The following is an 18,607-nucleotide window of genomic DNA, read 5'->3' as shown; positions in this document are numbered from 1 at the left end:
TTTTGTCATAGTACACTTAATCAAGTATTGTCTTAACATAGAATTTGATGCATGTGTGTATAAAGCTTCAGTTGGAAACTCTTGAACTATGGAATTCTCTATCAGTTTTGTTTATTTGTCCTAACACGTAGGGGACAGTACTGTACATAGTATGCACTGCAGTATTTGGTCAGGGGATAAAAGGTTTTCAAAAGGCTCATAAAAAATGTGCATGACTTATCTAATTACAATTTTCCATCAGCTTTTTAAAGTAACTATATTAAGAACAGGCAAAAATCAAGCAATGACAAGACCAAAAATATCACCTAGATTTACATATCTGATTCCCAAAATTAGTCTGGAATTTGTCAGCAAGTTTTCTTCTGGCAAACAAACAAGCAACAAAACTTCAGAACAAACGATAATCTCTGTAGTAAGGCAGTTCAAACACATCCATTTGATCCAAGTGATAGAACAAATTCCAATCATAAGACAGACAAAAAAATGAAACACTTTGTGGCAATACCCAATGTTTAAACCTCATTAAATTAAAATCTTAAGTGCTTAGAAATACAACGCATGTAGAGAACATCAAGAAGACTTTTATATCAAAATCCATGAGCTATTAATTCACTTCCAGTATTTACAATTCAATACATTTATTGTATAGACATGACTGAGGCAAAGTCTAGGTAAAAAGGTAAAGGACGTGCTGTAAAGTTAATTGGGGGCATGGTCAAGGAAAGGGCTGGCCGAAGCCTCTACTTTCTGATGCCTTCATATGATGAGATGAAGGTTGCAACATCAACATGCTGAAACTATCTAATTAAAGGAACATTTGTATGGGAAAACTGGTCATTCTAAACGTCTTTCTTTCAAACTTAGTCAAGGATATTTACTGGGCTTTACTTATTGACCTTTAATACACAGTTTCAATATATTAGAGCATAAATTAGATTGACTTACTGATACTCCTTTCCCGTGAGCCTCTGAATTCGCATTTACATGAGCTGTGAGCATTAATTGGTATTAGAGGTTCTTCATTTTCTGCACTGTATTAAACTGCTCCATTGCTATATATTGCTACCTACAGTGAAAAAATTTTGCCACTCTTAGCAACACAATAAAGTGAAAGAACTTTCTGCATTACTTGTTCTAAATGGGCATTTCTAAAAACTGGGATCTAAGAATCTGCTTTTGAGTTTGAGACTGTCTTGAGATCAAGGCTGTAGATTTATTTTTCTAAGCATAATCAGGTGATTTGGGCATTCACCTGATAACTGTGGAAGACTATGATTTCAGCAACCACATTTGTTTCTGTGTTTAGGATGACATCCATATTCAGTGTTCTGAATGGAGAGGGCTTAATTTTTGAAGTGGTATTTTTCCAACAAGATTTCAAAGTCAACTTTTTTGAGTTACAATTTCAATAAAACTAGATTTTTAAACTTTCTAAAATTCCCTTTCTAGACTTCATTTGGCAAGTCTAAAAAATACATATCAGTATCCACTACAAACTAATATGGCAGTGAATGAGAGAGATCAGACCAGACCCTAACTTTAAAGAACTTGTGACTCTGGTAGGAAGGACCAACACTGTCAACAAAGGAGCCGGGGTTCTTTCTTCTTTGACTAGCATCCCTAAGCGTAGAGCACTTTAAAACCAAAACAGTTATCTGCCATCCTTAACTGCAGCTGGATCAGAACCCATTATCAACTGCATACTCTGAAAATACTTCAAGAGCTTGAAGTCAACTTGGTCTTACCTGTCTGGGGACAGGTAAACATCCTCTTTTTTTTTTTTAGAAGCTCAATCTCCTTTCCTTGTTTTAGGTTTCCTCCTCACATGTGGAAAATGAAGCAATCCAACTACACATTCCCTGGTCATTTGAGAAAAATTTGATGGAAAAATTTTATTTGGTAAGTTTTGACAGCAAAACACTCCTCCCCTCTGGGAAACTTCCACCACATCATCAACCAAGCTGTAACTTACAAATGTCTAGGGTGCACTTCTCAACTCAAGGGAAGTTCACAGATAGAAGCTAACCAGTACAGTTCAAAAACTCAACCTCAACAACTTTGAGGAGGGGCAACTAATCAGGATCAGAGCACAGCAGTTTTTCCTATTCACTCCAACTTCAAAAGGCATTCCAGTGTAAAAAGAGAGGGGGGAGAGAGAGAAAGCATAAGAAGCCCCAGAGGGATCTGTATTTGAACAATTCTATTTTACTGTTATAATGAGCCACGGTTCCTTGAATGGCAGTTAGTTAATTCTGAACCAAAGTTTCTAAGCAACAAAGTCACCAAATGAGCACTGCTGAAGCAAGGACCTCACCAACTTCCCTGCCACTTCCCTGCTCCAGTGGGATGATGCTTACTTAGGATGGCTCTCAGTGTGATGAGTACTGTCCTTAGTGGCTGACTATCCCTGTAGGAATGTCCAGAAAAACTGCCAGCCTTACTAGAAAAGCACCCAGACACATGACTAAGTAGAGGTCAATGAAAACTGGGAGAATCCTACTCGGATCTTTCAGCAGACACTGTCTGAGGGAACAACTTTAGCTAAAATACATATGCGCCCAGAATACAAATATGAATGCCGAGATGGAAGTCGGCAGAAACAACACAATGATAAGGCAGCTGGTGGAAGCTCCTCTTAGCACAAACCACGCCTCTGTGTTTTAACACGCACGTAACACAAGAACGGCCAGATGCACACTGAGGGTCTTACTGTCGCCACATCCGGCACGGTGACTAAAAGCAGGGAGCAACTGTCATCTAAGGAGAAAGTGCTTCATCACAAGCAGCAGAGCCCCAAGCCAACCTAACTCCACAGGTAACGACAACCACGATTCCAGACCAACTTTCCCAATGCCCACCGACTCCATGCTAAGAACACCACAGCCTGGCTACTAGCAAGCCTTTGCAATTCTCCAAAGCATCTCGAGTTGTCCTCTCCACATGGACCACAGGCAAGTGAGAAACCAGGTCCCTGACACAAAGGCCAGCCGTCCCCAAATGCTCTTTCTAGAGCCGGCTTTGCCTCCATCACTTCTTGAGAACTCCAGCGGGTGCACCACGGCCCCCTCCCCTTCGGCCCTTCCTCATTCCTGCCTTGGCCAGAAAGCCTCTGCCTGCGAGCCCCTGGGATTGGAACAAAGCAAGGGGCTGCGGCGCAGGGGTCCTGGAGGGGGCGCGAGGTGCCCGCAGCACAGGGACAGCCGCGCGACGCGCAATGACAAACTACCAACTTCAGAGCGCAGGAATATCCTCAATTGGCAAGAAAGAGGGGCGGCGGCAGACACGCCCAACTTCAAACTCAGGAAACCTACGGGCTGGCGGCCATCTGGAAAAAAATAAAATTAAAAAAAAAAAAAAAGCCCCTTTGCCAGGGAGAGAAGAAAAAGGCGGAGGAGACGCGCGTCGCCCCCCGGGCCCGGAGCCCGGCCCCCGCCCCCGAGGCCCGCTGCCCCGCCTTCTCTCTGCCTGTGGTTCGCGGCCCCAGGCCGGGGCGGCCGGTTACCTTGATGCGCTCCCGGCACTGGGACGGGGTCCGTTCGTAGCCCAGCTCGGCCAGGGCCCGGGACACGCGCTCGTACATGGCTGGCCCCGGGGCCTTGCTGCCGAACACCGTGCCGGCTCCCTCCAGCTGCTGGTACCGCGCCTCCACCAGCCGCTCGTTGCCCCACACAGCGATGAGCGCGTTCGTCTCGGCCGGCGTCCAGGACATGCCCCGGCAGGCGGCGGCGGCTGCCGCGGCCCCGCCACCGCCGCCACCAGGGGAGAAGGAGACCGAGGACGAGGCGGCGCTGCGGCCCCCCAGCCCCAGCCCGAGACCCCCGGACGCCGCTGCCCCCGAGCCCGCCGCACTGCCTGGCCCGAGCGGGGAGGCACCCCGAGGCGTGGAAGGATCGGACAGCGATGGGTTTCCGTCGCTCAAGCCACCAGGAGAAGCCGGCGAGAGCACCTCCATCTTCGGGATTTTTAGCGGCGAGTTGGCGGGCAGCTCCGAGCCACAGGGCGCAGCCATCTTCCAAGCGGCCGCCGCTGCACCGCCCGGAAGTGACGCGCCCGCGCATCCGGCCGCCGCGGTCTCCGGGGCTGCTGTGGGGCCTGGCTCTCCTGCTGGCTCGCTGCCGCCGGCCTCTGCTGCCGTGGACGAGGGCGCCGGGCGGAGGCCGTCGGCCGCCACGGGCTTGGCTCCGCGAGGCCTCCCGCGTCGCCCGGGCCTTTCGCGGGGCGAGGGGCGCGCGCGAGGGGCGCCGAAGCCCCGAGCTGAGGAGACGGGTGGGGGCATGAGGGCGCCGGAGTGAGGGACGGATTGGAGCCTCCCCACTTCCTCTCCAATCTCAGTCCCCGGGAGGCGGAGGGAGGCCGGCCAGGGGGCCCCGAGTGAAGGAGGAATTGACCATTCCGCGGGCTCGCGCGCGCGCCGGCCGCCCCCGGCCCTGCCCGTCTGCCCTGGCGGAGGCGAAGGCGGACCCCCGGAGCGGGGCACCCTCGGAGGCGCCCGGTGGAAGGGAGCGCACAGGCTTCGCTCTACGCTGTGCCCGTTATTGGAGCAACTCTTTGCCTCCAGTTAGGATCGGCTGCTTTTCCAGTTAGTCCGGGACGTGTCATTTTACTCCATGTGGAGTAGGAACGGATGAGCCTAGCGGGAAAGTGCCTTTGCAACACCTTTCTCCATCTTCTCCCGATTCGCAAGTCACATAATTTTCTTGTTTGTTTTTTTTTCTCTTACTCACATATATCAGGAGATGAAGGAGATGACAGCTATTGTGGCCCCTGGTGATAAAGTGTGTGTACTAGTCACTTCTGAACGTCCCTTCAAGGGCTGGAACTTAATGTGCAGTTAGTAGCACACAAGGTCCAGTACATTCAAGATACTGCCGTATTCTTCAAAGCTGGAAATCCTAATTGTGTATCCTGGATCCTTAAGGAAAACCCCAGCGGATTTTTTTTTTCAACTTGACTTGTAACTGAAGAGGCTGACCAATAGATATTAATAAATCACGAATTTTTTAAGATAGCAAATATCTGTTAGGTTTAAGAAAAGAAACCAACATGAGCCATATTGTTAACTCTGGGAGTCACGGGAGTCTGATGCTGTCACTGCTTGGCCAAAGGATTAAGCAACAGGAGTGAAACAAAGGAGATTAATTGGCTTTGTGAAAATTGCCTGTTGAAAATACCACCTTAGTTCCTAAATTAACAACCGTGGGCTGAAGCCTAGGCAGGTTCCTTGTGTTCTAAGAGAAGGGTGTGGTCTGACATGTTGGTCAAGAGTGCTGATCATAGAGTCAAAATGCCCTGCCTCCAATTCTGCCTTGTCCATCTTGGTCAAGTTGCACCCCCCCCCCCCCAATAAGAGAAAGACCTTGCACACTGTTAAGAAAAGTAAATGAGTCAGGTTAGGTGAAATCCTAGGGTGTTTATAGACTCAAACACCTGTCAAACCAAAATTCACACTGCTTCACCCAGAAGTCAATTTTACATTAACATTCATAAAGCAGAGGGCTGTGCCTTGATGATATGCTAGTTGAGTAACTAAAGACCTTGACAGTCCCTGCTTTGTCCATCCTCAGGGTCCCACAATCCTGGAAAAAAAAAAATCCTCCTTTCTGTTGCCTAATTCTGGATAATTCTAAGGTTAAGTTTGACTCTTAGAGGAAACCTTCCTAGAAAAAGTGAACTGAGAAGGGTCTCTTTCCACAAACTTCTATTTCTAGTCGTTCTTTATTACCTCCCTTCCCATTTCCATATCCATTGAGTTTACCTTATGAGAAAAAAAAAATTGTAGCAGTACAATAATTTCCAGTAATATCCTAACATTCAAACTAAACTAATATGTATTCTGAAGTACACAGAAACTGTAGATGACAAGGATCATGAGTTTGGCATGCTGGGTACCATGATTGATCTTAGATTTTAGGGGGTATGTTAAGTGCATGTTCAAAAACATAGTTCAGGGACAACCTTGTGGCACAGGGGGGTAAGCTACCACCTGCAACAGTCCTCAGCTGTTAGAGCCTTCTGGGAAGTGAACCAGCAGAAGGAAGATCTCTGTCCCCACTCCAACTCTTTTAGATAGATAGATCTTTTGGGGCGGGGGAAGCATGTTATTAATTTATGTGAGAGTTACACAGAGAGATACCTTCTGCTGGTTCACGTCTCAGATGGCCAGGACACAACCGTAGTCCATATGGCACCTACTACATCACAATGAAAAAAAGACCTGCTTCAGTCAGAATTTAGGGATCTCTACTGTGTTTGAAGGAATGTGTTGCACTTTTAACAGTAGATCTGAATGAAAATGGTAAGCAGATAAAAATCCGTTTTAGAAAGTGTAGGAAATGTCTCAAGCTCAGGTACCAAGAATACAAAACAACACACATTCATCCCATGAAACCTGTGGACCATCAACTACTTCCCCTTATGTCTCATCTTTCCCTCGTTCATTTTCCCCATACATTGTGACATGGTTCATTTTCTGGGCCTTTCCACAAAGCCCTCCCTGTAGCAAACAACTGGGTACTTGATGTTAATGCTTCCTACCCAAGGAGTTCAGTTACTTGCTCTATCACTGTATACTGGTCTGTGTGCTTGCTGTCTTTTTCTCCTCTCACACTGCACACTGACTTTAGTTACCCCTGCCTGTAAAGCAAGTCTTCAGTTGGTATCTGGAAACCCTGGTCCAAGCCACCGTCTTGCACTCGCTTCATAACCAGACACTGGGCTTACACGTTTACCTGCCTAGGCGGAAGCAACTGTAATTTTTTTCAAGCTTTTCTCCTGTGAAATACACATACATAGAGAAAATTACACAAAGTGCATATGATTGTTATATGAATTACTATTAAGCAAATGCCACACAAATACCATCCACTTCATGAAATGGCATATGATCAAAACTCTACAAACTGTTGCCTCATCTCTTCCTGGATACTAACTCCTATCCCACTTGTAAAGATAACCACTATCCTGACTTGCCATTTTTGTAGCGTTATAATTCTACTAGGTGTTGCTAGAATCTACATTTTCTCTAGATTTGAACTTGTGTTTTATAACATGTTTTCTGTCTGACTTCTTTCATCCAATGTTTATTTTTAATTAAGAATTCATGTATGCTCTATGAAGCCAGTTTATTAAGTTTTGTTCTTATAAATACTTTTTTGTGAATATATGAATATATCATATTTTATGTATACAGTCTGTTGAGATTTAGATTTTCTTGAATTCAGAATATTATTAATGCTGCTATAAATGTTCCTGTACATATATCCTGATGCATATATGCCAGTATTTTTTAAAATTTTGCTTTTTAATAGTGTTAACATAGTTGAGAGAGAAGTATGCCCATGTAGGCTTCTGATTAGAGTGGGAAAAGAGTCAGGTGTGGAGGAAGATGTATGGGACACAAATTTCAGTCTTTTTTTTTTTTTCCTCCTGTAACCACAGAGAAGGAGGAGAGGCTGTTCCTTGTTGTCAAACTACATCAGTACCTGAGGCTGAGGGACAATCCTTTGACAATGCCCTGGAGACCCCAATGTGGGAAAGAGTGTTCTGAGGGTGTTACTTGAGTGGTTTGGATAGTTCTGAGACATTGTCGGTTTTGTTGCTACATGGTTGAGAAAATATTATCAACCCTGGAGCATCCATAGACCCAGGAGCCTTCTGTAAAGCTTGGGCAGGAGAGTGGTCCAACACATTCTCCTTTCCATCCTATTGATGTCCTCTTTTGGCCTACGTGACCTGGCCATCACGTTCCCATGTGTAATTGGGTATGCCATCCACTGCACAGGCATCAGCAACTGAAGCCCAGTCCCAATATGCACCCAAAGGTCGGCTTGTACATCCTGTGATTTTCCATCTTGGCCAAGGGTCTGAATCCAGTGGTCTAGTTGGAAAGTCTCCCAGGCAACTTCATCTAGGGTAACCACAGACTTGTGCCCCAGCCAATGTAGGGTCAGGTTCAGTTTGTCACCTGCACCAGCCAATCAATGCACTGATAGATACGGTTTGGTCAGTTCTGCCTAAGCCCAGTATCCCACCTGAACCAGTGAGTGCTGCGGCCCGACCCAGCCACCCCATCACAGACCAGGACCATATACGTACTAGTGGGTGCCACAGCCTAGTCAAGGCAACACCCAATAATCCTCTTGCCAGGGGCTACAACAGTCCAGCCTAACATGACTCATGCCTGGTTTTGGCACTTGCCAACTGGCACCGTTGCCTAGCTTGGTTGGACAGCACCCATTCTGGCTCCTATGCATGCCAGCAAGTGCCATGCCAACAGATATTACAACTAGCCCAACCTGGCTTTTCACCTTCAGTGCAACTCTAATGCTCAACAGTAGAAATAGCAGCCCAGCAAGGGAGTCCCCAGAGTTCCCCTACTAGGTCTTCTCTAAGTCCTGCGTCTTGCATGTGTCAGCAGGCGCCGCAGCCCAGTCTGAGATGGCCTGTCCTTAGTCCCAGGTCTCACCAGTGGTTGCAGTGTCCTAACCTAGCCCAGCCCACCCGCAGCCCTCATGTGAACTGTCAAGTATTATTGCCAGAGTCCAGCTCCAGATGAGTTCGGAACTCGAGAAGGGTGAGTCGAGTAGGCATAGAGAAAAGAAATGGACCACTACAATTTCAGGATCATAATGGACAATGCAAGAAAGCTGTCCCTTTTACTTATACAGAAGCAGTCACAAACTCTGGCACAGACTTTTTATGTCATGGTCAAGTGGGTATTTCCAAGGATAATTATGCTGTTTGTTTCACCTTGAGGCAGGATATCAGCTGTCCTAATCCTGTGGTCAGGAAGTTTTCAGTAGACAGCACAAATAAATAAGTAACACATTCCTACTACAATCCTCATCCTACAACTTAGTCTTGAATCAGTTAAGGGAAAAAATGCATCACAGAAGGAGAGAAGGAAAGAAGGAAAAAAAATTAGGCATAGATTCCCACTACATCCAGGGACTTACCGCCCTTGATTAGCATACGATCAATGGGGAAGGAAAACTCTAAACATAGGTTCCTGCTACACCTAGGGACTTAACACCCTTGGGTAGCATACGGTCAACGGGGCAGCGAGACAGCATGAATAGTAAAAGGCCCTTTTGCCAAGACATTATCAGCAACTTCAGAACTTCCAAGCTCAAATTTATAGTAAAGACCAACTCTGCAGTGGCAGACAATGCCTAAATAGATTACATAATTCTCAGCAGGGTTGTCTGGTGTCCATGCAAAGTGAGGTGGAACTGCTTTTCAGGTGGTTGTAGAGACATCCACCGGGCCTTGCCATGCAGCAGGAAATTCCTTGTGGCCTTGCCTGCAATGAAACATTTCTCTTCACACCTTTATGTCCACCACACCCACCACATGGACCCTAGCATATTATGGTCCAACCTGGCCTGGCCTGCACCCTGTTCTAGTTCTCACTCATGTCAGTGTGTTTTGTGGACTGACCTTGCCAGGCCTGCCCCTGGACTCAGCTCACACATGTGTCAACAGGTGCCACAGCCCAGCCTGGTGTAGCCTATGCCCCCGTAGCTCTCACACTCACCAGCAGGAGCTGTTAGCAGAGGAGTTCACCAAGTTCCCCTACCAGGCCTGCTCCCAGTCCTGAATGCTATGTGTGCTGTTGGGTGCTGTTGCCAGACTGATGTGGCTGGCTCCCAGTCCTGGTACTCATTGGTGGGCACTGCAGTCTAGCCCAGGTGGCCTGTACCCATTCTGCCTCTCATTCAATCTGGCTTTCACCCATTCTGACTCCTATGAGCACCAGTAGGCGCTGGAGCCCAACATAGTTTGGCACATCCCCAGACAGCCCACACACGCCCCCATAGTAGTGAGTGCTGCAGCCTTGCCCAGCATGATCCATCCACAGTCCACAGTATGTGATCAATGCTGCAGCCTTGCCCAACCTGGTCCACCAACAACCCTAGCTCTCACCAGAGGGAGCTGTTGCCCAGCAAGCAAGTTCCTGGAGTTTCCCTTCCAGGCCTATTTCCAGGCCCAGGTTTTATACATGCTAGCAGGTACCTTGACCCAGCCTGCGATGCTCACCTGCAGAGTCAGTTCTTGCTGACAGGTATTGCATCCCAGCCCAGTTTGGTGTGGCCCACACCATGTCCTGGCTCAGTGCATATCAGCAAATGCCAAGGACTAGCCCAGCCTGGTTTGCCCCAGACCTGGCCCACACAAACACTGACAAGTACTGCAGCCTTGCCTGGCCAGCCCACCCCCCAGTCCTGGCTCCTGTGCTCCCCAGTGACTGTGTAGTGGAGACTGACATGTCCAGATGTGAGGGTAAGATGCAGTATGATCCTTCTTCTGGATTGAGGATGGACTCCCAGTGAAACTTGTGGGGTTTTTTTGTTTTGTTTTGTTTTTGTAAATTTTTGACATAAAAACAATGTGGTAAATGAGTTAACTTCGATTTTTATAATATTTTTGTTATTCAAATGTTTATATTTGTTGTTTGGGATGATGATGGGGCACAGTATGGTTAAACTGCCTACAATGCTGATATCTCATGTGAATGTCAGTTTGAGTCCCATCTACTGCACTTCTGATCCAGTTTCCTGCAAATCTGCCTGGGAAAGCAGTTGAAGATGTCCTGAGTGTTGGGTCTTGTACTACCCATGGAGACCCTGATGGAGTTCCAGACTCCTGGGTTCAACCTGGCCGAGCAAGGAGCAGCCATTTGGGAAGTGAGCCAGTAGATGGAAGATCGATCGATCGATCTATCTATCTTTATTTTTATCTCTATCATCTCATTCAAGTAAGTAGATCTTTAAAAAGGAAGAAAAATAATAAGCTTATTTTCAGAATAAAAAGAGAAGCCACAAATGAGAAATATCCATGAAACACAATTCAAAATATATAATGAACTTTTAATAGACAACAATAAAAAACCAACAACACATTTTTTTAAATGGGCAGAAGAGCCAAACAGAAATCCTAGCAAAAATATATTTATACATATAGAAAATATGCTTATCATAAGATGTCATTAAGGGTAGTGGCCTGTAGGCACAGCAGTTAAGACACCACTTCATGTGTCAGGCCAGGAGCTGTGGCCCAGCAGGTTAAGCCAGTGCTTACATTACTATCATATCGTATCAAGTCCTGGCTGCTCCACTTCCAATCCAGCTCCCTGGAATGCACCTGGGGAGGCAACAGAAGATCCCCAGCACCCCTGTGGGGAACCAGGATTGTTTCTGGATCTTCTCCACCTTAGACATTGATATCCCATGTCACAGTGCCTGGATTCAAGTCCCAGCTGCACTTCTAATGCACTTATAAGGAAGCACAGGAATGACTCAAGTGCTTGAGTTTGCTGCACTCACCTGAGAAATTGGGGTTGAGTTCCCAATTCCTGGTTACATTCAGCCAGACCCTATTTTTACTGCTGCAGGCATTCAATGGAGAGAATCAGAAGATGGAAGACCTTCCTCTGTCTGCCTCTGTCTCTTTCTGTCTCTCTGCCCTTCAAATAAAATGGAAAAAAAAATTTGAAAAAGTTTGTGGAAAACCTGCATGAATTCAAAAGGTTTTAAGAAGATGAGTTGTGAGCCCAGCGCAGTAGCCTAGCGCCTGAAGTCCTCGCCTTGCATGTGCCAGGATCCCATGCGAACGTCATCCACCTCTGTGACCTGGAAAAGCATTCAAGCATGACCAAAAGCCTAGGAGATCCAGAAGAGGCTTCTGGTTCCTGGCTTCGGACTGGCTCAGCTGTGGCCATTGTGCCCCTTGGGGAGTGAATCAACAGAAGATCTTCCTCTCTGTCTCTCCTCCTCTCTGTATATCTGACTTTCCAATAAAAATAAATCTTTTTTAAAAAAAAGATGTGTTGCTACTACACACCTATTAGAACGACTAAAATACAATGACATCCCTAAATGCTGATGAGGATGTAGGGCAAATGAATCTCTCATTCATTGTTGACAGAAATACAAAGTACAGCAGTCACCTACAAAGCCGGGCATGGTGTTACCATGCAACGTGGCAGTCATGCTATTGCCCCTACAACACCCCACACGGGAGTGTTATCACAATTTATTCATAATTACACAGCAGAGAAATAAAGAATGATGTTTTCAACAGGTAAATGGATGAATAAACTGGTAATTCACATAACGGTTGTGAATGCAAAGAATGAGAGCAGTTGTCAAGCCATGCACAGAACTCGAATGCATATTTCTAAGCAAAAGAAGCTATCTGAAAAGGTCACATACATCATTCCTCCCGTACAGATGACATTCTGGAAAAGACAAAACTAGAGGGACTGTTCAAAGATCAGTGTGCTGTGGGAGGAGAGGGGGGTGAGCAGGCAGAGCTCAGGTCTCATGCAGGGCAATGAAAGTCTCCTGATGTGCTTTACTGGTGAGTAACGGAATCAACCCTAGTGTAAACTGTGGATTGTAGCTATAGTAATTGAGAGTGGTTTGAAAATTTTAACAAAGGCAAAAAATCAATTCAAAGGGAAATGTGTGTGTGTGTGGCAGTTGTGGTATGAGGACTTTGGGTACTCTGTGTTCAGTTTTCTGAAACCTAAAACTGTTCTCAGAAGTAAAGCCTGTTGATGATTATAAGCTTTGATGCATTATTCTGAAGTGGGTTGAAGTAGCATACAGCTGATTTTAGTACTGGTTATACATAACCCTAGTTTTCTTTTTCTGTGATGGCTCATCTTTGTTTTCATGCTTTGGTATTTGTAGGTCACAGGTTCTTCCCAGGTGTCGCCAGCTGGAAACATTGGGGGCCAACAGCCCTTCAACCTGACTGGCAGAAATTCACTGAAGAGAGGCAACATGGGAGTTAGACGGAGAAAGAGAGCCTCCAACCTCTTGGCAGCACTTTGCTGAAACGAAGCCTCTGAAACATGACTTTTGCGTTCCAGAAAATGCCAGGGGCCTCCATGGGGAGGAAAAGCCTGGTTTTCACGGCCACAGCTGCCCCGAGCAAAGTTTTTATCATATGGAGCGGGGGGAGTGGGCGAGAAAGGAAGTGGCCCATGGCTGAAGTGCCATAGCCAATCCTTGTGCTTACTGAAAGTGGAAAATTTTTTTTTAATTTTTAAAAAGATCCATTTATTTTCATTTCAAAGGCAGAGAGTTGCAGAGAGAAGAAGAGACACAGAGAAAGATCTTCCATCCGATGAGTCACTTCCCAAGTGGTCATAGCTGCTGGAGCTAAGCCGATCCAAAGTCAAGAGCCAGGAGCTTCTTCTGAGTCTCCCAGGCAGGTGCAGGATCCAAACACTTTGAGTCATCCTTGACTGCTTTGCCACATCACAAGCAGGTAACTGGATGGGAAGTGGAGCAGCTAGAACACAAGCCGTTGTCCATGTGGGATCCCAGCATATGTAAGATGAGTATTTAGCTGCTGAGACATCACTCTGGGCCTAATTTTTTTTCTAAGATGTGTTTATTTTTATTGGAAAGTCAGATATACAGAGAGGAGGAAAGACACAGAGAAGGATCTTCCATCCGCTGGATCACTTCCCAAGTGGTTGTAACGACCAGAACTGAGTTGATCTGAAGCCAGGAGCCTGGAGCTTCCTCCAGGTCTCCCACGCAGGTGCAGGGTCCCAAGGCTTTGGGCCATCCTCCACTGCTTTCCCAGGCCACAAGCAGGGAGCTGGATGGGAAGCGGGGCTGCTGGGATTAGAACTGGTGCCCATATGGAATACTGGCACATACGAGGCATGTACTTTAGCCATTAGGCTACCGTGCCAGGCCCAGTTTTTTTTTTGTTTTTTTGTTTGTTTGTTTTTAATAAATGTTTCTTGGAGCCAGCCAGCATTGTGGTGCACTGGAGTAAGCCACTGCCTATGATGCCAACATCCCATATAAGCATCAACTCGGGTCCTGGCTGCTTCATTTCTAATCCAGCTTCTTGCAAATACACTAGGAAAGGTGGTGGAAGATGACCCAAGTACTTGCGTGCCTGCCATCCATGTGGCAGACACATATGAGGTTCTTGGCTCCTGGCTTCAGTCTGGCCAAACCTTTACATTGTAACCACCAGAAGAGTAACTCAGCAGATGGGAAATCTGTGTGTGTGTGTGTGTGTGTGTGTGTGTGTGTGTGTGTGTGTGTGTGACTCTATCTTTAAAATAAATAAGTAGATATTTCTAATAAATAAACACAATTATCACACCTCTACAAAAGGAGACTTGGTGGGCATGGCAGCCATGCTTCCCAACCAGCTCCCTGCTTGTGGCCTGGGAAAGCAGTCGAGGACGGCCCAAAGCCTTGGGACCCTGCACCTGTGTGGGAGATCCAGAAGAAGCTCCTGGCTTCGGATTGGCTCAGCTCTGGGGTCATTGTGGCCACTTGGGGTGTGACTCATCAGATGGAAGATCTTCTCTGTATATCTGCCTTTGCAGTAAAAATAAATAAAATATTTTTTAAAAAGAAGGAAAACTGGTAATATCTCACAAAACTGCAAGAGTCACTTCAAGGAACTTATTTTAATAGATAAATCTACATGTGTGTTAAAAGATGTATTCTCTAAGTTGAACCACATTGTCACTGTAGGTTGGAACTCTGCTACAGTATTTGAATCTAGACTGGCCTCATGGCTTGCTTTGATCTATCAAATGTGACATAAGTGATGTTCCAGAACCTATCCTTGTAGACACAGTTTCTACTCTTGTCCTCCCAAAATCCTAAACTGGAGCAGATAGTTAGAGGGTGGGAAAGTCCTGAGGGAAATGAAGCTAAGGCGGGAGAAATGGTGAACCAACATCCCCAGCAGAGCTGGAGAGGTGGTGGGGAAACAGTTGCTGGAGGCTAGGGAAGGAGCAAAAATGTAGTCACGGAATAATCTGGGAGACGCTGCCTGTGGGACAGTGAAAGCTAGAAAATGTACTCAATAACGTTTAAAACATGCGACTAAGGAACTCACCAGGCAGATTATTCCAAGTGCCATTTGTTGTTCCTAACATTAAGGAACAAGCGTAAGAAGGACTCATCTAGATTAAATTCAGGATCTAGAGGATTTCTAAAAACCTGAGGATTTGCTATTTTAGATTATGCACATTCCTAGAGTGTGTCACCCAGTGTCTTGCAAACTCCATCAGGAAAATTTCAGTTTAGACTTCCAGGATTCTGTTGACAGGCCACGCCCAGGGCATGATCCACCTCCTCACCCCTGAGGTGTGACTCACATCATCTCCCATGGTTAAACCAACACTGCTCACAGCTCACCCTCACACTTTTCCTTTCTCTCTCTCTATTCTCCTATTGATGATTCTCTTTCCCAAGAAAACGCCTTGTCTCGGTGTCTGTCACTGCATCCGCCAACAATCATATACTCACCTTCGCTTCTTACTCAACACAGAATAATTTGCCTTATATCCTAAATCCCTGTGACGCCACTTCCTGGTTTAGTGGCAGTTCAGTGAGTTTTATGTAGTATTTGTTCATGTCCACTAAAGAAAAAAACACACACACACACACACACACACACACACACACACACACAACCCCCGCCCTCCCAATTCTCTACTCTTACACAGCCATTTCACATTGTTGACACCAGGTGTTAAGGGGAGGAGCTGGTCTCCTATCCACTAACCAATTTTCCGGTGGATACCTGGCCACTTCCAGGGGCCCTTCCAAGGCAACTTCAATTCAGTCCGGACACTGTCTTTCATAGATTGAGAACCCAGCCCATAAGAATGCCTCCACTTCATGTGCCAATAGTAAGTATAAGGTGTGAACTGTACTTCTTTTCTTTTCTTTCCTTTTTTTTTTTAAATATTTATACATTGGGACCAGTGTTGTGGCATATTGGCTTAAGTAGCTGTCTGCAGTGCCAGCATCCTCTCTGGGTGCCTGTTCAACTACCAGCTACTTTAGTACTGATCCAGTTCCCTGCTAATGCCTCTGGGAAAGCAGCAGAAGATGCCTCAACAGTTTTAGTCCCTGCACTCATGCAGGAGACTTGGAAAAAGCTTCTGGTTTTTGCCTGGCCAAGCCGCAGCTATTGTGGCAATTTGGGCAGTGAATCCATGGATGGAAGATCTCTGTTTCTCTCTATAACCCTGTCTTTCAAATAAATGACATAAATCTTTTTTAAAAGAAAGAGAAAGAGAGATCAGGGTACTGGTTTGAAGCACAGAGTGCCAGAGCGATAATTCAATGGCTGGTTCACTCCCCAAACAGTCACAAAGTCCAGGGCTGGGCCACTCCTGAGTCAGCAGTTCAGAACTTTATCTGGGTCTCCTATGAGCTTGGCAGGAGTCTAAGCACCTGAGCCATTGGTTGCTGCTTTCCCAGGCACATTTGCAGGGAGCTGGATCCAAAACGGAGCAGCCAGAACTTGAACCAGCTCTCATAGGTGACACCAGCATTACAGGTAGTGGCTCGGCCCACTGTGAACCACAATGGCAGTCCTTGTGGTCTGTACTTCAAGTCAGCCAGCCACCAACCAATTCGTTACATGCAAAAGTATCTTATACCAGAATCCCAGGGTTGTTCGGAACCATGTCAGGAAGTTGGAGATCAAATAGATCTCATACATGTACTCTGGGTGAGAATTTTCGCTCAACACTCAAACTTGCCTGAAGCACTGTTTGGGATGCAGGCTTCTCTGCTAATCGAGGTTTGGGTCTGGTGGGTACTAAAACCTCCTCATACATTCTCTAGGTGTGCTAGGCAGACTAAGCATTTTACACTCTATCTTATCTAAGCTTCAGTTTACAATTGAGGTTAGCTTCAGCTCTGAGAAGGCCCTTACCACAAATGGATCCAACGTTTGACCTGGGAACTATTTGATACCCTGCCTGTTCTCAACACTGTTCTCCCTGGTCAGTCACCACGATGCAATCACTTGACAAGAAGTGTGACCTTTCTTGAAGCCAGATTAAGGAATTCTGCCCACCTCTGTTCTCTCTCCTTCCCTAAGCAGGTGGGGAATACAGCAGAGGATGTGGGTCTGTGGACACCTGCAGAGGTTTGGTGAAGGGACATGGGGTTGGACTTCCACTGCAGTTGGTAATCCTTGACAAGACACCACATGATGCAAGACATGTAAGAAGTAGGCAGTCATTACCCAGTGTCTTAAATAAGTAATAAAAAAAAAATCCTTGCTAAAGGAAAGAGGACAAAACCATATATATTTATATGCTAATAAAGTTTGTTACAGTTTGCAAAGGGAAAGAATAAAGAACAAACTCAGGAAGTCTCCTTATGTTTTTAAATGAATTTCAGAGAAAGTCCAAATGTTGGTTTAAAGGAGTCTACTTTTGCCTTGAACAAAGAATTGTGGGATTTTTTTAAGTCTGGTTTCCTGGTATAAACAGCAAGAGGATGCAACATTCCGTAACTGTTGTACATGCAAATGCAGTGGTCATGAATGACCTACAACTCGCCAGTTCCATAATGCCAAGACCTCTCAGTTGAAAATTTAACTTTGGAGCATTCATGGAAGATGATTCACTAAGGATGGGGTGCGGGGAGCAGGGCCGCCAAGATTAGCACTGGCACCCACATGGAATCCTGGCAAGCAAGGCAAGGACTTTAGCCTCTAGGCTATCATGTTGGGTCTGCTGCTCCACTTCTGAACCCCAACTCTCTGCTTGTGGCCTGGGAAAGTGGCGGAGATGGCCCAAAGCCTTGGGACCCTGCACCTGCATGGGCGACCCAGAAAAGGTTCCTGGCTCCTGGCTTCAGATCAGCTCAGCTCCGGCCATTGTACTCACTTGGAGAGTGAATCAGTGGACAGAATGTCTTCCTCTCTGTCTTTCTTCCTCTCTGTATATCTTTCCAACAACAATAAAAAAAAAAAAACTTGGGCCTGGCGTCGTGGTCTAGTGGCTAAAGTTCTCGCCTTGAACACACCAGGATCCCATATGGGCGCCAGTTCTAGTCCCAGCAGCTCCACTTCCCATCCAGCTCTCTGCTTGTGGCCTGGGAAAGCAGTTGAGGACAGCCCAAGGCTTTGGGATCCTGCACCCGCGTGGGAGACCTGGAAGAAGTTCCTGGATCCTGGCTTTGGATCGGCAAGTACCGGCCGTTGAGGCCACTTGGGGAGTGAATCATCGGACGGAAGATCTTCCTCTCTGTCTCTCCTCCTCTCTGTATATCTGACTTTGTAGTAAAAATAAATAAATCTTTAAAAAATTTTTTTTAAATCTTAAAAAAAAAAAAAAGTAGAGCAGCAAAGACACAAACTGGTATGGGATGCCAGCACCACAGGATGGAGAATTGGCCTACTGCAGCAATACTTTGCCTACTGCACCAGCACTAGCCCCAATTCACTAGTTGTTTTTGTTTTAGTTTTAAGGTTTATTTCTTTATTTAAAAATCAGAGTTACAGAAACAGGTAGAGACAGGGAGATCTTCCACATTCTGGCTCACTTCCTAGACTGCTGTAAAAGCCAGGATTGGGTCAGATCAAAGCCAGGAGCCAGGAGCTTCCTCCAGGTCTCCTACATGGGTGACAGGAACCAAACACTTGAACCATCTTCTGTTGCTTTTGTCAGGCCACAAGCAGGGAGCTAGCGTGGAAGTGGAGCAGCTGGGATATGAACTAGTGCCCACATGGGATTCCAATGTGAAGGGAAGCAGCTTCACACGCTATGCCACAACACTGACCTCAATTCACAAACTTCGAAGAT

At 46.2% G+C, this 18,607-nt stretch overlaps 1 protein-coding gene across 3 annotated transcripts in view; it reads right to left on the bottom strand.

The window, feature by feature from the left end:
• MSANTD2 (Myb/SANT DNA binding domain containing 2) overlaps positions 1-4,035 on the bottom strand; it is a 36,460-nt gene extending 32,425 nt beyond the window's left edge. For 2 of the 3 annotated variants that reach the window (XM_040976771.1, XM_040976772.1), the window contains exon 1: positions 3,503-4,035. In XM_040976771.1, the coding sequence (XP_040832705.1) occupies positions 3,503-4,009 (507 nt within the window). In that variant the 5' untranslated portion in view covers positions 4,010-4,035. The remainder of the gene's footprint in view (positions 1-3,502) is intronic. The other variant, XM_040976773.1, reaches the window with a different exon arrangement.
• Between the last annotated feature and the right edge of the window lie 14,572 nt (positions 4,036-18,607).

The sequence above is a fragment of the Ochotona curzoniae genome, unplaced genomic scaffold (genome assembly GCF_017591425.1).
Source record: "Ochotona curzoniae isolate NIBS_2020 unplaced genomic scaffold, NIBS_Ocur_1.0 contig_2723, whole genome shotgun sequence".
NCBI classification, from domain to species: Eukaryota; Metazoa; Chordata; class Mammalia; order Lagomorpha; family Ochotonidae; genus Ochotona; species Ochotona curzoniae.
The sequence above is the reverse complement of the archived record's forward strand: the minus strand, read 5'-3'. Positions and strand labels throughout refer to the sequence as shown.